Source organism: Xenopus tropicalis, chromosome 2 (assembly GCF_000004195.4).
Source record: "Xenopus tropicalis strain Nigerian chromosome 2, UCB_Xtro_10.0, whole genome shotgun sequence".
NCBI lineage: Eukaryota > Metazoa > Chordata > Amphibia > Anura > Pipidae > Xenopus > Xenopus tropicalis.
Window position 1 is genome coordinate 53,560,975 of NC_030678.2, and position 19,051 is coordinate 53,580,025.

Consider the following 19,051-nt stretch of genomic DNA (forward strand, 5'->3'; position numbering starts at 1 on the left):
TTGGAGTGGGAGGGTGTAAACCTAATTGTCGCCTCCTACCTTTCACTAATACCCTACTGCATACATGACAAACACAAGGCCCGCGGGCCAAATCCGGCCCGCCAGGCCTTGCAATGTGGCCTGCACCGCGCTGTCATCACTGCACGCACTCTGCGCAAAAACATACCAACATACTTCGTCAGCGCCAGCGGCTCCTTCTCTCTTATGCCACAGCAACAGGCCGTTTTATAAGGTTGCACTCGTGCGTATGACGTCACACGTCAGCGACGAGGCGCAACCTTATAGTAGTGCCTGTTGCCGCAGCATAAGAGAGAAGGAGCCGCCGACATCACTGGTCTGTTGGGGGTACTTTCTGTGGGGGCTCTGTGTGTGCGGGCTGGCTACTGTCTATGGGGGGTACTGTGTATGATGAGGCAATTGGGGGTACTTATTTTTGGGTGCACTGTTTATAGGGGCAATTGGGGGTACTTTGTATGGGGGCACTGTGTGTGGGGGCTACTGTCTATGGGGGGTACTGTGTATGAGGCAATTGGGGGCACTGTGTGTGGGGGCTACTGTCTATGGGGGTACTGTGTATGAGGCAATTGGGGGCACTGTGTGTGGGGGCTACTGTCTATGGGGGGTACTGTGTATGAGGCAATTGGGGGCACTTTGTGTGGGGGCTACTGTCTATGGAGGGTACTGTTTATGGGGGCAATTGGGGGCACTGTTTATGGGGGCTACTGTCTATGGAGGGGTACTGTGTAAGAGGCAATTGGGGGCACTGTGTGTGGGGGCTACTGTCTATGGGGGGGTACTGTGTATGAGGCAATTGGGGGCACTGTGTGTGGGGGCTACTGTCTATGGGGGGTACTGTGTATGATGAGGCAATTGGGGGTACTTATTTTTGGGGGTGTGTATGATGAGGCAATTGGGGGTACTTATTTTTGGGGGCACTGTTTATGGGGGCAATTTGGGGTACTTTCTATGGGGGCAATTGGGGGCACTGTGTGTGGGGGCTACTGTCTATGGAGGGTTACTGTGTATGAGGCAATTGGGGGCACTGTGTGTGGGGGCTACTGTCTATGGGGGGGTACTGTGTATGATGAGGCAATTGGGGGTACTTATTTTTGGGGGCACTGTTTATGGGGGCAATTGGGGGTACTTTGTATGGGGGTTCAGTAAACCATTCGGCTCGCGATTTAGGCTGGATTTTAGATTTTGGCCCCTTCTCTGATTGAGTTCGACACCCCTGCCCTACTGACTAAAGCTGTCCCTTTTTTGCAGCTTTGAGTGCCAGTGCTTTTTTGTGGCTACTGACTAAAGCTGGCCATACACTATAAGATCCGCTCACTTGGCGATGTCGCCAAGCGAGCGGATCTTCACCCGATAACCCCACCTACGGGTGGGCGATATTGGGTAATAAGTACCTTTAAAAAAAAATAATCCGATCGTTTGGCCCTGGGGCCAAACGATCGGATTACATTTGCGGCCATGGAGCAGTCGGTTCGGGGACCGCATCAACGAGCCGATGCGGACCCCGATCCGACTGGATTTTCTAACCTGGCCTATCGATATCTGGCCAATTTCAGGCCAGATATCGGTCGGCCAGGCCGCTCCATTCTGCCCATACACGGGCCAATTAGCTGCCGAATCGGTCCAAGGGACTGATATCGGCAGCTATAATCGGCCTGTGTATGGGGACCTTAACACAGTAAGTGGGGTATTAGTAGGGAGCCATAGGTCTCTGCAGCGATTGTTCCCTTTTTTTGCACTTTGCACACTGTGTGTGTGTTTCCTCTCCTAAAGGATTCAGCTGCTTGAACTGACAGGAGTTCTATGTTTCTTTGCTGCTACCACTGTTCTGCTTTGGGCTACTAGCACATACTTGTAGAGAAAACATCCATAGAGAAATGGACAAAACTGCCCATACTGCTTCCAATCCACTTAAGGGTGATGTTACACCCGTTGGCCACAAATCTCCCAAAAATAATTTTGCATTATTGTCATTATGCATCATCCCCCTTTTTTCTATATGTTATTACTAATTGCATATTTAAGACCTTGCATTAATTATTCAGACCTGAATAACATCACCAGTAAGAATAATTTTCTCTTTTATGCCTGAACTTTTTAACAGGCTGAAAGATTTTCCATATCTGGCAGGGTGATGAATAGAAGATGGCATTTAATATTTAAGAAAGGCTGGGCATTGCATACATCTTGTAATGCCCTGTGGTTTGTGTAACATTGCTGCAGATTTTCAGAACTTTATCAATGACATTTTGAGACCTTCTCCAGTCCTGTGTGGTGGTCCATGATGGATCTTGATGATAGCCTGATTTTCATCTCTTTAGTTGCTAAGCATGTTTTTCAAGTTAATCAGGTTATTCATCATTTGAGGAAAAACAGAGCCAATAAATGTGATTCTCCAGATTATTTTTTATAGTTAAACATTAGTTGAACATGAACATTTTTCCTTACTTTTCTACATCTTTTTTATCTTTCAAATGAAGGTAACTGACCCCGCCAGCTAAAAAACTATTGCTCTGTGATCCTATTTAAGCCTGTTCTAGCACGTGTTACCTCTGGTATTTACTCTTCTCTGTTCCCTACCTCAATACTTCCGGCCAGCCTGATCTGTAGCCTGTGCTCGACTACATTTTTGTTTCACCCTTGGTTATACCATATTAACACTGGAACAGTGTGAAAAAGAAAGTTCTGGGGCTGTTGGTGAAACCCACTTACACCAGGGCTTAGTACTTAAGAGGCACTTAGTAAATGGGCGCAGAATTTATTAATATTCAGTCCGATGGCATTAACTTTTTTTCTGTAACAGGTGTAACATCACTTTCTGCTAATATTTTGATGACCCTCTAAGCTTAACTTTTCAGCAGCTTTCTAGAGCACACTGTATATGTTTAGTGTCACACACTTATAACAAGATCAGAAGATGCAAAATTGCTTTGGACAATCTCTATAGGTAACAAGATCAGAAGATGCAGAATTGCTTTGGACAATCTCTGGTGAACCTTCGGCAGGTAATTTATATAAAATATAGCATTGCTAATTCTTTATATTCCCAACAAATTTAAAAAATATATAGTTACAGTAGACCTTTAAATCTACTGTGTCCCAAAAATCAAACATGTGTTTATATTATGTTCAAAAAATATTAAAAATTAAGATAAAACATATACTATGATTAAGCAAAAATGACACATCACCTTGATATTCCCTAAGGACCCTTTAGCTTCTTCCAGGAGATCTTGTAACTTCTGTGATTTACTGTTTGATTTATCAAGTTCAATTTGATAATTCCCTTTGGCAAAATAAAACAAAGATAAAAAGCATTGTTAAATAAACTGTTAAAATTAATCTATAAGTTAAAAAAGTAAGAACATTTATCCTGTAGTTATTTGCGTATCAGCAATAGCCAGCCAACTATGGATTTCTTGCAATTTTTTAAATTTTACAATATGGTGACACTGGAAATAACAGAAATTACAGGGTTAGATAACCCTGTAACCCTTTACAGCAGCAGAATACCCACAAGCAATTAGATACATAAGAATGTGTATTAGCCATAGGACTTCTGAACCAGATCTGATATATTCTTTTTGTCTCTCTCATTGTACCTTAACTCCAGTTATTACAGTTTCTGCCTCCTCTTCTTGATTCTATCTTTCAACTCCTATATGAATATTACAGAGATTTTACTGATGTCTTTAAAAAGAACATTTCTGAAATCCACATTCTCACAGACCTTATGACTACTCAGTTATCTTATTCCTGGTTCTCTACATCCAAGAGCAGATTCACTACGTGAATGGAAACAAATCCAAATTTTTCAGGAACAGGAGCAATATTTCACAGAGTTATTGCACTTAGCTACTGCTATGTTTTACAAACCCCAATTTTCTGAAGTTTTCAGATGGCATCATATGACCCAGGCTGAGGAGTAAACCAAGGATATAAAAGAAAACAAACTTGCATATAAACTTTGGCAACAGAACATGCAGTCCTATGTCAGAGCAACATCATAGCAACACAAATAGGAGTTGTATTTTGCCTACTTGATGTGTCTTCTAATTCCCCGATTCTCTTTGAAGATTCAAGCAGCTGGACCTTTAAGTCTGACATTTCAATATCCTTTTCTTCTTTCTCTTGCTTAAGTTCTGAAATCTAAGGCAATAAAGAAGATGTAGTCTTTTGGTTAAAGCAGGACCTGATGATGCATATGGCAGGACAATAAAGATAAGAAACCCAGCTACTGTGCTTATATACATCTATGCTATAATAGGGACTAATAATATAATGGCAACTGTTTGGACCTGGTGGAGCTCTCACAGGGTCTCATTTCTAAAACGTGAGCAAATTTGCACGTGGGCTGTAACCCCTGGCAATGTTTGCTTTCATGTTTCAACCTGCATCTGCCAGTTACTGATTAGTTGCTCTGGGCTTCTGCCCTTGTGTAGATTTGCCCAGTGTTTACAAATGAGCCCCATGGTCTGGCAATTGTCATTCTAAAACCCAGACTGCATGCTCTACAGCAAGGGATCCCCAACCTTTTTTTACTCGTGAGCCACAGTCAACTGTAAAAAGACTTGGGGAGCAACACAAGCACCATAAAAGTTCATGGAGGTTCCAAATAAGGGCTAAGATTGGCTATTAGGCAGCCTCTATGCACACTATCAGCTTACAGGGGGCTTTATTTGGTAGGAAATCTTGTTTTTATTCACCAATAAAAATAACTGCCTGGTTTGGGGGCACTGAGAGCAACAAACAAAGGGGTTGGGGAGCAACATGTTGCTCACGAGCCACTGGTTGGGGATCACTGCTCTACAGTGACACTCAAGTGCACTGGTGGGTCAAGGTGACTGCAAATAAAATCAAAAGGGTGCAATTGTAAATTTCCTGTGTTTTTTTGTCAATTGTGTGTGTGTTATGTAACAAAAAGTACATACATAAAGCACAAAACATTTCAATGTTACAAAAAGTACTTACATAAAGCACAAAACATTTGAATTTGTATGCATTATATTTTGTGACTATGCATAAATCACTAGGGATTTCATTTCAGTAAAAGACAAACTGAGTATCTGCAGCTGGGCTCTCCTCGAACGCCAGTGGTGAACAGTGGTGAGCAAAGAGCTGTTGTGCAAAATACAAATCAAGGAGTGGCTGCCTAATATCCTATCTGTGTGATAGGATATATCTCTAGCCACATTGCTTTATTTGTTTTATATGTCAAAATCAATAACACATTTTATAGTTTTCATAATCCTTTTTGAGATATTATTTATTTATTTGTGAAATAATTTTTCCAAGAGCTTTCCAAGAGCTCCTTCAATAAGTCTAAGGAACCTATTTATAATGTTGTGTAAAAAATACTAGAGCTCAATCACAATATCTGCTTCTAATCACCAGGCTCTGTATAAAAACAAAAAACATATGTATCAAGTTGTGTACTGATTTTAGGTGGTTGGATAAAAATATGGCATACAAAGCACATGAAAATGCTGAGTAAAAATGTTATTCATTCAGTGTTGTTTCTTTATCGCTATCTTTAAGACGTTTTTAATGCCAGAATGTACTTTGTGTACCACCTGAATTTTTCCCATTGACATAAATGCTTGTTAATGGTTTTTTGTAGAATAATAGTGTTAAAGAATGCAATTAGGCAGTTTAAAAGAAAATATAAACTTATCAAAAATTGCAATTTACACCACAACTTTTCTGATGTAAAACAGCTAATTTCTGGGTTTGCAAAAATGAAAAAAGGACATGTACACCGTACATTTTCCATAAGTTGGGCACATATTCCCCTACCAAACCACACAATTTATATTGCATATATCCCCTACGTTCACCAGCACCATCACATTTTCCTTAAATGTTTACAGGGTAACCCTTTTGAAATAAAAATAACAAAAGTGGCATAAAGGTGATACCTTTATTGGCTAACTAAGATAACCATAGCAAGCTTTCAGAACATTTTAGTTCCTTTTTCAAGTAATCAGCTTGAAAAAGGAACTAAAATGTTCTGAAAGCTTGCTATGGTTATCTTAGTTAGCCAATAAAGGTATCACCTTTATACCACTTTTGTTATTTTTTATTTCAAAAGGGTTACCCTGTAAACATTTTTGACTGGCTAACACGGTACATCACCTTTTCCTTAAACAAATAGCAGTTTTCCCTCTGCCATTTTCATTGACATTTACATCTGCAAACAGCACATGTACGCTGTAAACTTCATGCAATGAAGAATGTAGGCTGAGACAGGCAGAACTTACTTTGAAAAATAGTTTCTTGGATTTTATTATTTGTGCTTGTTTGGAAGTAGGCTGTGTACAGGCCTGAAGGGATATATCCTGGATAACAGGTATATACTGTATACACTGCTTAGGTTAAGAGTTCTTTAAAGGAAAACTATACCCCTGAAAAATGTAGGTGTTTATAAATATATTCACCAAAGATAAGTTGCACTGCTGTATTCCTGGGTGCAATGGGACTTAGCCCGTTGGTACAGGTTCATACAATATCATGCAATACCTTTTAAAGGTCTTACCCCACCCCTCTCCCACCCCTTAATTGGATACCTTACATTAACCCCTTATGCTCTCAATTTTCACAAAACATATAGGGGCCGATTCACGCTTAACGTTTAGTTTTATGCGTTAAAGGAGAATGCAAGTCAAAATTTAAAAAGCATACTGCCCAATAGTCCTCCTATTGTTTAGTAACAATGCCACACTTTTGGCTCACCTAATCAAATATTTACTCAGTCACACTTACTTCACATTTTCTAGAACAGGCAGCCATCTCTAAAAGGGTATTCTCCCTTCCTTTCCCTCCTTGCTTCATACTGCACATGTGTTTCATTCCGTCCCCCCCCCTCCCCTCTGCCAGATCCGCTTCTGATTGGCTGGTCGGCATGTGTAGCTCAGAACAGCAGACAGGATCAAGTTACACACATGCTCAGAGAATAGGAAGGCTGCCTCTGGCAGCCTACAGGAAGGATAGAGAGATTTCAGTGATGTCACTGTAGTCTTCACACTGCTGTAGGCTGCCAGCACCATATCTCAGAGAAGCAAGCAGTGATCTGGGAATTTAGATATGCAGTAAGTACTTAAAAAGAATGCCTTTAGACTTACTTTTAATTTATATTAACCTTTCATTGTCCCTTAAAAAGTGTTCATTAATGAAGTACCGATTCATCAAAGTAATTTCGCATGTGTTACTACTCATAACGTATGCGCAAAAATCACAATTATCACAAAGCGTTATTTCCATCGCATTGCGATAATTATCTAATAGAAATAATACTAACGCATAATTCACAGACATATTTTAAGCGTTAAAATCATAAAATGTGGCGATAATTACTGCAACTGGCGATTGTCTGTGTTGACAAGATGGAGATTGCAGTTGGATTTTTTCTAGAATCTAAAGAGAATCAAGTATGTGTTCGACCTAGAGTGATGCATCCTCCAGTTTTCAGGGAAATGGTAATTTTCAGAATGGTAGTTTTCAGAAAGTAACGGTTACGTGCGTAATAGTGTGAGCTAATACCACGTGCTATGAAATAACGCATACATTTATTGCATGGTTTAAAATATTGCTTAAAAATTTGTCATCGCAACATAAATAACGACAATAAAATCACTTCTTCATTCAGACAAGTGTCTTTTTTGTGAATCGATCGTTAATTCTCCAAATATAAAAAGTGATAATATTGTTAACGCATGCTATAAATAACACTTGTTTTTTCTGCCTTTAGTGAATCGGCCCCATAATCTCCAAGTACTTTTGTGAATTTCCATCCCCAAGACCAGAACATCCTTAAATAAATCCAGTCAGATCATATTCACAGTTCATCCCTCGTGGCTCAAGCGTTTGTAAAGTATGTATCCAAAACTTTTCTCGTTTTTGTAAATATAGAAGTCTGTTGCCCCCTCTTCTCAGAAGGGGCACAGCCTCTATAACCAAAAAACGGAGAGATGCAATCAAATGTTTATGCTTAAGAAAATGAGCTGGTACTGGCAACTGGTATCTATAAATATATATTTTACTCCCATACTTCTTCATATGTGATCTCTATGGGAGCACACAGACCATCCCTTTTTTTTCTCTCCTCCCCACAATTTTCTTTTCTTTTCATAACTGTATTGCTATTCATGATGTCACCTAATGACAATCCTCATAACGCAGACTACTGCAATGAGCAGTCTACCATTGTTGTAATGCACCATGACTAATAAGGGCTCTGGTACACGGGGAGATTAGTCGCTCGCGGCAAAACTCCCTGCTCGCGGGCGACTAATCTCCCCGTGTACCAGAGCCCTATAACCAATAAAAATTGTCAGTTTAAAAAAAAACAAAAAAAAAACATATAAACTTTAGGGGAACTCTCTGTTCATCAGGTAACACTCCAGTATAACAGTCCTTTACTACCGAAAAATGTTAACCTTAGGAATGCACATGATTTATTTTTTTATACAGGTATAGGACCTGTTATCCACAATGCTCGGGACCCGGGGCTTTCCGGATAAGGGATCTTTCCGTAATTTGGATCTCCGTGCCTTATGTCTACTAAAAAATCATTTAAACATAATTTAAACCCAATAGGATAGTTTTGCCTGCAATAAGGATTAACTATATCTTAGTTGGGATCAAGTATCAAGATCATTTATAAAAATTAGAATTATTTTCTTATAATGGAGTCTATGGGGGATGGCCTTTCAGTAATTTGGAACTTTCTGGATAACGGGTTTCCGGTTTTGGGATCCCATACCTGTATTATAAGAAGGACAAACACAGCATTGTTTGAGAAAATAGTAGAGCTGCTTACATTCATAAATTAACCTCATAAATGAAAGTCTGTAAGTGTTTTATCTATTATTAAAAATATAACTTTATTTTAGTATCAATAAAATAATTTAATAATAATTTAAAAGACCTTTAAAATAATGTGTAAAACAAACCTGCTGTTTACTTTCATTGAGTTTCACATTGTATTCTGCATCCAAAAGCTCTTCTTTTTCATGTTCTTGCCTTACTATACAAAAAAGACACGTATCAGTTACATTAGGAAAATTATACTAGTGGGGACACAGAATTATTAATGATTCTGAAGTTATAAAATAATGATTTATACATTTATTTTAATGTTTCTGTTCCAAAACATTGTTACCAATTTCCTATTTATTGGAGTGTACACCACTAGTAGGAAATTTATTTCTGCTTACAGGGGTGGTTCACCTTTTAGTATGTTATAGAATGGAGATTCTTAGTAACTTTTTAATTGGTCTTCATTTTTAATTTCTTATAGTTTTATTATTTGCCTTTTTTCTGCCTCCAAATCACTAACCCCAGCAGCCGAAAACTATTGCTCTTGAGACACAAATTTATTGTTAGTGGTTCTTTTTATTATTTATCTTTTATACGGTCATATTACCGTTTATCATTCAAATCACTGTATGGTTGCTAGGGCATCATACTAAAAGTACATTTTTAAGTGAACAAACCCTTTTTAAAAATAAACAACATTAGTTTTCATACAAATTTACAATTACAGTTTATTAACCCTTTAAGTGCCACAGGACGTAGAATCTACCATCAGGTATTGGCACGTTCGGGAGAAATTATGCTTTCCAAATCAGTTGAATTTTTGTCCATAAAATAAAATCTGTTTCTGGTATAAATCCCTATATCATGAAAAATAGCAATTTTTCTTTTTTTTTTGTATTTCAAGCTCTAAATCTTGTTCCAGAAGTGGAAATACACAAAAACTCAGGCAGGAAAGCTCAGGTTCTCCTGAAAAAAACAATATATAGTTTGCCTACCTAAACTTACCCCTTACCCCAGTAAAAGCCCCTAAATTGAGAGAGCACAGAATATTTACAAAACGTCTGGCACTGAGGGGAACATAAATGTGAAATTCTGCTGGCACTTAAAGGGTTAAACAAAGTTTCATACGATAAACGGAGCATATATGGCGAGGACAAGCCCACCAATATTGGTTAAAGCCGATAGGAAACAATCAGCAGCTAGGCTGACCTGATAGGGAACTGAAGCCTGTCTTTGCTTGTGTGAGTGCAGGGCTGTGATTGGCTCTCCCCCTCCTACTGTGCTTCTGGCAGGGACCGTTAGGACACGCTCACCCCTCATTTCAAACTCTGACAAAGAAGTGATAGGATCTATAGGGAGCTCCAATAAAGGGGACATTTTTACAGATAGGATTAATTTTTAGCACAAAGTGAAACCAGCACCGTATATTATTCAGAATTGCCAATAAAATTAGGGTTTTTCCCATTTATCCAATAAGTCTCCTTTAATGCTAGCAAGCAGCAACAAGGAGCATAAGCATGATGTGCAGTCTAAAAAGAGTACAGATTCATGGAAGGGGAGGATAATGCTTCCCCTTTAGAAAGCACTCTCACAGTCTACTCCCATGAATCTATACTCCTTTTTATACAGGACAATAAATACTGGAGACCCAAACTGGACTGCATATTTTTTTTTTTTTTAAAAATGCTTTCATTTTATACTTTTTATTTTAAGTCATAAAGACAAAAAATAAATAAAAAAGATTACTGTTAAGGTCCTGTTTAAAGTATGTAGTCCAGTTTCGATCTCCAGTATTAATAAATTTTTTTTTACTAAAACAGGAAAAGTCCAAATAAAAATGAATAGGCTGATAAAAAATTCTCAGTATCCAAAAACTCAATATCTAAAGAGCGCCAAATGACACGAAGGCCATTTTATGCAATAATTCAAGTTTTTTTAATCATTTCTTTTTTCTCTGTAATAATAAAACTATACTTTTTTACTTGCTAGTAACTAAGCTTCATACATTCATAATTGTGGCAAAACAACCCTATTGAGTTTATTTAAAATGTAAATGTTTTTGGTAGAATTAAGGCATGGTGATACAAAGTACAAAAAAATCCTTATCTGGAAAACCCCAGTTCCCAAGCATTCCAGAAACTAGATCCCATAACTATAGCTCAGTTATGAAGATAGGCTGGTCAAGTAACAGTGGACAATAAGGGGCTGATTTACTAACCCACGAATCCGACCCGAATTGGAAAAGTTCCGACTTGAAAACGAATATTTTGCGACTTTTTCGTATGTTTTGCGATTTTTTCGGATTCTGTACGAATTTTTCGGATCCAATACGATTTTTGCGTAAAAACGCGAGTTTTTCGTATCCATTACGAAAGTTGCGTAAAAAGTTGCGCATTTTGCGTAGCGTTAAAACTTACGCGAAAAATGCGCAACTTTTCGCGTAAGTTTTAACGCTACGCAAAATGCGCAACTTTTTACGCAACTTTCGTAATGGATAGGAAAACTCGCGTTTTTACGCAAAAATCGCATTGGATCCGAAAAATTCGTAAAGAATCCGAAAAAATCGCAAAACATACGAAAAAATCGCAAAGTACCGATCATTACGAAAAAAACGCAATCGGACTCCATTCGACCCGTTCGTGGGTAAGTAAATCAGCCCCTAAGAGTAAGGGGCACATTTACTAATCCACGAACGTCCGAAAAGCGTCCGAATGCGTTTTTTTCGTAATGATCGGTATTTTGCGACTTTTTCGCAAATTGTCGCGAATTTTTCGAGCGATCAATACGAAAAAGTCGCGACAATTCACGAAAGTCATAATGGCTATGAAAAAGTCGCGACATTTCGCGAAAGTCATAATGGCTATGCAAAAGTCGCGACAATTCACAAAAGTCATAATGGCTATGAAAAAGGCGCGACAATTCGTGCAAGTCATAACGGCTACGAAAAAATCGCCAAAAATACGAAAAAGTCGCAAAATGTTCGTTTCCAATCCGATTTTTTCCCATTCGGGATTCGGATTCGTGGATTAGTAAATCAGCCCCTAATGGTAAGATTTGATCACTATATATAAATATATAACGGGAATACAATAAGCTCTTAGCTGCTGCATTCAGCAGTAAAACTTTCTAAAGCTTAATTCTCCATATGTGGATTTCTCTGCCTGAAACTGTTCTAAAGTGTAGCAAAAACAGGCAATCTTGGCTCTGAGTGGATGGTAGGAGGTGAAGTTTAACAATGGCTGTAATCTTGACTTAGTAGTAGTAATCAGTACAATGTACAACACTGTACAATGTAAAGATCTCATCTTCAATGTATATATTCTTAGCATATACCATTTTATATGCAGAAAGCTGTAGACTTTACAAGCACTGTAAACAAAAGAACGAAATCCAAAAAAAAATTAAAGAGAAAAATATTTTTAATAGGTTGTTAGAAGTATCTATATCATCAGTAATTACATTCATACAATATGTTATATTACATATTTCTTTCACGGATTTTTAGATTATTCTTACTTTGAATATGCAGTTCATTTCTTGACTTCTCAGCTTGTACACAAAGTTCTTCAAAAGCTGTTACCATTCGCTGCAGTGAAAAAAGATTCAGTAATAGGAGACCTAGTTACAATTGATCAAATATTAATGAACAGCTTCTTATAACTTTTAAGGATTACTTTTACGGGAATATTTACTTAATCTGTAACATAAGGTGACATCACCCATTAGGAAATGTTGGATCAAACATCAGTACTTAAAACCAAAACTCAAGCATTTATTATCCTTTTATGATAGTGTGTGGACAAATCTATGCCAGAAATATGAGGCTTTTTCTGAACGCATTCTTGTTTTCTGTCTACTCATTTATTAAAAAATCTAAATAAAAACGTGTGAACGAATAAAAATGCGGAACAAATACATATAACAATAAATGCAAAATACAAAAAAGGAATGCAAAAAACTGACTCCATGCACGTTTATTGGAGTAATCAGTGAGAAGAATAGACGTTTCGGGAACCTCTCATTCCTTTTTCAATGTAGCATTGAAAAAGGGAATGAGAGGTTCCCGAAACGTCTGTATCCTTCTCACTGATTACTCCACACAGCTCACGTTGACTTCGACATGACCTCGGCGGCTTTTAGATGGATGTTTCTGAGGTTTTGTATTGAAGTTTGTTGTGTTTTTTACACTTGATAAACTACAGAGTACTTGTCTAAATATACAATTTTTAGTGCTAAAAAATTCAATTGATAAAAATGAAAAAATGAGCTATATGTACCATTTAACTATTATGAAAATTCATTATCTACAGTAAAGGCTAAACATTTCTCTCACACGTGTCTAGTGAAGCCTACGTCACTAACTCTAAATAAGCTTGACAGTTAAAGGACATGTAAACCTCACACACAAAAATTGTCAGTGAACAGCCTCTTTGAAATCTTTCAGTACCCGCCACACTGGTTGTCCAGAGGTTAATAGTAAGGCTGCAACATCTCCTTAATCACTTAGATTTCTTTCTCCTCCTGTGACCCACTCTGCCCCCTCTCTCAGGAATTTGCTTTGACTTCTGGCTTGCGAGCATGCTCAGTTGTTCTAAGTTTAGATTACTAAACACTCCCTCCAGTCTAGCAACCAGTGAAGAGATGGCATTGTTGGTTCCCATAGAAACTCAGCTCTAGCTGTCTGCTTAAATTTTTTTCTCCTAACCTCCTCTCCTGAGCTAAGCTCAAACAAAGCAGAATTGTTACCAAAGACAGTTCTGCCTGTGTGAGCCTGTAGTCTTGATGAAATGTATGCTGAATAAGGGTCTTTGTGTGTGTATGCTGTTTACAGATTTAAATGTATCTGATTATGTAACAGGGAAAAATGGCCACTGGGTGAAAACTGCTATTTGCTTTAGGAAAATGTGATGGTGTTGGCAAGCGGAGGGGATATATGCAGTACAAATGATGCCATTTGGGTGGGGGAGACATGCCCAACTGATAAACATTGTAGGCTTTACATGTCCTTTAAGAGTTTATTTATCAAACTTGAAAAACTGAGTTACAAAATATGGTTTCACTTTGCCTAGGACAACTCCCATTGGCTTCTATAGAAACTTGAAAGCTTTTAGATGGTGAATTTTTACATTCGACTTTTCAAGTTTTTTGCACTTAATAAATACCAGACATTTGAGTTTTTGAGCCATAACTCAAATTCAAGTTTTTAAGCACATAAAATCTTGAATCGTGAGAAAAAATCAAACTCGAACGTTGCTAAATCTCCCCCTCACCGGCTGGTGTTTAACAACACAATAAATTCAGAATAAGTTACTTGCCTCTATAATAATACTAAGATCTCCATATAGCCCCATGGTATTTTCTCTTTCATTCTCATCTGGTGGTAGCAAACAAGAACATTACAAACATATACTATAAACAAAGTAAGAAAATACATGACAAATCATATTTAATGTATGCATGCTCTATTATATAAATCATTAGACTCTGTCCAAACATGTCAACATAGAAGATTCATGTGGGAGGCTCCCTTTTTGAGTTTGCCTCCCGCTTAGTTAAAAAATATGCAGCTTTTTCATGATTAATAATATTAATATGATTCATAATAATATGGTTTGAAACAGTTACCTAAGCCTAGCCCAGTTCTCCTGCTGATCTCGCTGACTAATTTGAGTCTAAAATAAAATAAATAAATGAAAACAGTAGTCAACTGTCCTCAGCCTGCCTTCAGCTGGCATTCTCCAAATCCCAGACTACACTGCACACGTGATGGCTCTTTAAAAAATTTCGGTTTCGTAGTCGGACTTCCCTTTTAATTTTCAATGAGGCTGGAAGACTCAAATGTTTTAATAAACTGGGAATATAAATGAATTAATAATGTTGTTATAGAAGATTCCCATTGATTTCTATACTCGCCAGCCTTTACTTGCCAAGTTTTTACTGCCAACTTTTTGCAGTTTTTAGAAAATACTTTTTCTTGAATCAAGAAAGTGCCACCTCGAGTTTTAATAAATCAGCCCCTATGTGTCTAAAATTTGTATTTTCTGCACTGACGCTGGACTTAAAACCTCTTGACCCTTTTTTCCACCAAGGTGTTATCAAGCTACAGGCTTGACTTTAAATAGATGGGATTTTTTCCACATGTGGAATGTTTCTGTTATGAAGTTTTACAATCATGCTGATAAACAGAAACCTTGCTTCTATGCTATATTAAGTAGTCACTTATTGCTTTTATGATATTTTAAACAAACCTAAAGCTGCTGTTTAATAATAAATCTGGTCAGTATGTGAAAGTTATACAGCTCAATGTGGCATAAGTTTTATTCCCATTCACAAGAAATGGGGGACCAACTGCAAGTGAATACCTACAAAACTGCACATCCATAACATGGTTTTATGATATGTATGTGTTTTGGACCAACCATCCAAGTTCTGCTGTATTTGACAAGATCTGTGCTCTGATATGGTTTTATAATGGAGCTATTTGTTCTGAACTGTGAAGTCTGCACACTGCTTAAAGGCTACGCCATAGTACATGTGATAGGAAAGGCCTCAGCCGCACTACCATTTTGGAGCAGTCATAGTAGGCTGCTTAGAAATGTAGGCAGGAAAACAGTCAGTAGTAGCAGATTCGCACCCATCTGCTCTGTGTGTTAAGTGTATTGCATCAAAAATAAACGCCCATTTTCAGGTTTTCCACTCAGTAAAAACATCTCTATACAATCATTGTAGTTTCATTAAAACATCTTTACTGTTTTCTGCTTAAAGGACAATGAAAGGTTAATATAAATTAAAAGTAAGTATAAAGGCATTCTTTTTAAGTACCCTGCTTGCTTCTCTGAGATATGGTGCTGGCAGCCTACAGCAGTGTGAAGACTACAGTGACATCACTGAAATCTCTCTGTCCTTCCTGTAGGTGCCAGCAGCAGCCTTCCTATTCTCTGAGCATGTGTGTAACTTGATCCTGTCTCCTGTTCTGAGCTACACATGCCCACCAGCCAATCAGAAGCGGATCTGCCAGGGGGGACGGGGGGAGGGAATGAAACACATGTGCAGTATGAAGCAAGGAGGGAAAGGAAGGGAGAATACCTTTTTAGAGATGGCTACCTGTTCTAGAAAATGTGAAGTAAGGGTGACTGAGTAAATATTTGATTAGGCGAGCCAAAAGTGTGGCGTTTTTACTAAACAATAGGAGGACTATTGGGCAGTATGCTTTTTAAATTTTGACTTGCATTCTCCTTTAATAAAAAAAGTAGACATTAGGTTTAGGGGAAAAAGTTAAGTAAGAAAATGATTTCTTTCCTCCTCAAGAAAAGACTTAACAGGAATGTAAAGCATTTTATTACTGTCAGAATACTTAGGGGCACATTTACTAATCCACGAACGTCCGAAAAGCGTCCGAATGCGTTTTTTTCGTAATGATCAGTATTTTGCGACTTTTTCGAGTGCTCAATACGAAAAAGTCGCGACAATTCGCGAAAGTCGTAATGGCTATGAAAAAGTCGGACAATTCATGAAAGTCATAATGGCTATGAAAAAGTCGCGACAATTCACGAAATTTGTAATGGCTATGAAAAAGTCGAGACAATTCACGAAATTTGTAATGGCTATGAAAAAGTCGTGACAATTCACGAAAGTCATAATGGCTATGAAAAAGTCGCGACAATTCGCGCAAGTCGTAACGGCTACGAAAAAGTCGCAAAATGTTCGTTTTCCAATCCGAATTTTTCCCATTCGGATTTGTGGATTAGTAAATCAGCCCCTTAATGTAACACTCTTAATGGCTATAGAAAAATGTATAAAAATATTAAAATCTCTACTGTTTTTATAAAGATTGATATCTTTTGCAGTACAATTACCCCTACTCCTCCATTCACTCTGACTACAGCATGCAATGGCTGCCAGCCGATCAGCACTGCTCCAAGTTCACGACGGCAGGAAAGCAGTGTGGGACTGTTAGCCTTAGGGTGAGGGTTCACTGACAGTCACAACATCAGCTACACAGAGTGGAGGTAGGCCCAAAAATACAGTCTTTCACATTCTTCAGGCCAATCTCCCCTCTATGTAACTGTGCACTGTGCCTGTCAGTGCATCTAGACCCAGAAGTGGATCCACTACTCTCCACCTGCATACAAAATGCAGGTGGAGAAAAGCAGACCGTACCCAGTGTGCCCTCACCCTTCTTGAGGAAAGAAAACACATGAAGCAACCCGTACACTGCACTGCTGATCATTTCAATGCAGTGCTGTTGATGGGTATCTAAAGATTTACTTGCACGGTAGTAAGAGTTTGTAGAAAGGGGAATTAATAATTCAAAAGTCATTTTTAACGAAAATATAATTGAGATTGTTTATTTTTAAGTAGAGAACCTGAAAATGGGCGTTTTTTTTTCCTTTAAGTTGCCCTGTTATTATTTACAAGCTTCCTTTTGAACTGAAATCAGAACATATGCTGACTGGAATGCAGAAAATTTATGCAATTACATTCACATATCCATTTAATCATATCCATCCAATTTTTAGAATATTATATTTACACAAGTTTGCTTTTTCTACAGCTCGAGTGCATGTATCTCTTAGTAGATCACAAACATGCCTTGTAGCATTGCTCCTAAAAAGAGAAATATTAAAAGTAAAAAATATTTGTCATTTCGCAGCAGGATGATTGATTATTATACACGAATATATACTGATTGTATATCTATATAAAGCACCAACATATTCTGCAGCTCTGTACAATAAATGGGTGTACACATACAAGATCACATGCAAAAACAACCAATAAAAACAAATTACATGGTATAATCAGCTATTTTATTTTATTTTACTTATTTCCTTGATTTGATATCTGTCATTTTTAAATTGTGACTAGTAATTGATTGGTGTAAGAAAGACATAAGCAATTTTGAGCCTTTGTGTGAGTATCACAAAATCCTTTTATTTATTGCAGTTATTTGTGGGACAATATTAATGACATTAATATTTAACAAGATATTTCTTTGTACCCAAGAATATGTAGGACATGCTGTGCTTTGAAGTGCAGGTATGTGATCCTTTATCCGGAAACCAAAGATCCAAAATCCTCAGATTCAGAGGAATGCAATCTCCCATACGCTTTTAACAAAACAATACCAAGTACTTGATTATAAGTAAGCTGCATTAATCCATACTGGTTGCAAAACAATCTTACTGGTTTATTATTTACATGTTTTCTAAAAGACTAGCATTATTGTGATCCAAAGCCCAAGTCCCATACCTGTACCAATTTTTTTCTTAGTTAAAAGCACTAATTTCTGGTTTGGTATTTTCATATATTCAAATATATACCCCTACTGCATTCTTCCACGAGAACAGTTTCTAGGAAAAATTTGGGTTTACTTTGAACCCTTTAAGTGCCAGCCGAATTCGTCATTTCGGTTCCCCCCAGTGCCAGACGTTTTTTAAGCATTTTGTACTCATTCGCTTTAACAATGTTTTTTGGTAGGAAAACCTCCATGAAACTAGGGAAATTATATATCGTTTTTTCGTCACTAATTGGGCTTCGACATACATACCAAATTTTATAACTTTTCTGGAGATATGATGTGTATTTTGGGTGAATTATGTAAAAAAAAAATAAAATTATGAAAAATTTCTGTATATTTTGAGTTTTTTTTCCATAGAAAAGTTAATTTTACACACTTTTTTTTGTTGTTTGTAAAAGCCCTGATACTCCCAAGTCCAACGATACCAAATATGTGGTGGTACCCCACAGTTCCTGTCCAGAAGTAACCCCCAAACTAAAGAAATACTTTGTACAATATCACACCAGAACAAAGCGGAAAAGCGCTTGTAACAGTTGATGCAGCATAACTTATATGTAAATCTAAAATATCCCCTCATGTTTGGTATCTTTAGAAACTACAGACCTTCAGGTTTCTAGGTGCAATGTAGTTTTCACTCAAAAGCCAAATACCATTTGTCAGTGCATTGTGAAATTTGGAAGTTTTTTTGACATTTTTTTTTTTCTAAAACATAAACTTGGACGCATGATCAAATGTGGATTTGACAAAAAAAAATCTCATAAAAATTTTCTAACAAAGGCAAATTTGAAAGACAAATTTCTACTGAATAAAATGATGCCCCATATGTATGGGTGCACATAAAGACATGGGCACCAAACACTCCAAAGCAGGGGCAATGCACAAGGGCAATTACAGCTAAAAATGTGGGTGCTGTGCTCT

General features: G+C 37.5%; 1 protein-coding gene across 6 annotated transcripts in view; it reads right to left on the minus strand.

The window, feature by feature from the left end:
* sycp1 (synaptonemal complex protein 1) overlaps window positions 1-19,051 on the minus strand; it is a 95,966-nt gene that overhangs the window by 47,390 nt on the left and 29,525 nt on the right. For 5 of the 6 annotated variants that reach the window (XM_031896790.1, XM_031896793.1, XM_031896791.1 and 2 more), the window contains exons 7-12: window positions 17,366-17,439; window positions 14,148-14,206; window positions 12,349-12,418; window positions 8,967-9,040; window positions 4,056-4,164; window positions 3,207-3,301 (exon numbers count right to left, since the gene is read on the minus strand). In XM_031896790.1, coding sequence (XP_031752650.1) covers window positions 3,207-3,301; window positions 4,056-4,164; window positions 8,967-9,040; window positions 12,349-12,418; window positions 14,148-14,206; window positions 17,366-17,439 — 481 coding nt within the window. The remainder of the gene's footprint in view (window positions 1-3,206; window positions 3,302-4,055; window positions 4,165-8,966; window positions 9,041-12,348; window positions 12,419-14,147; window positions 14,207-17,365; window positions 17,440-19,051) is intronic. The other variant, XM_031896794.1, reaches the window with a different exon arrangement.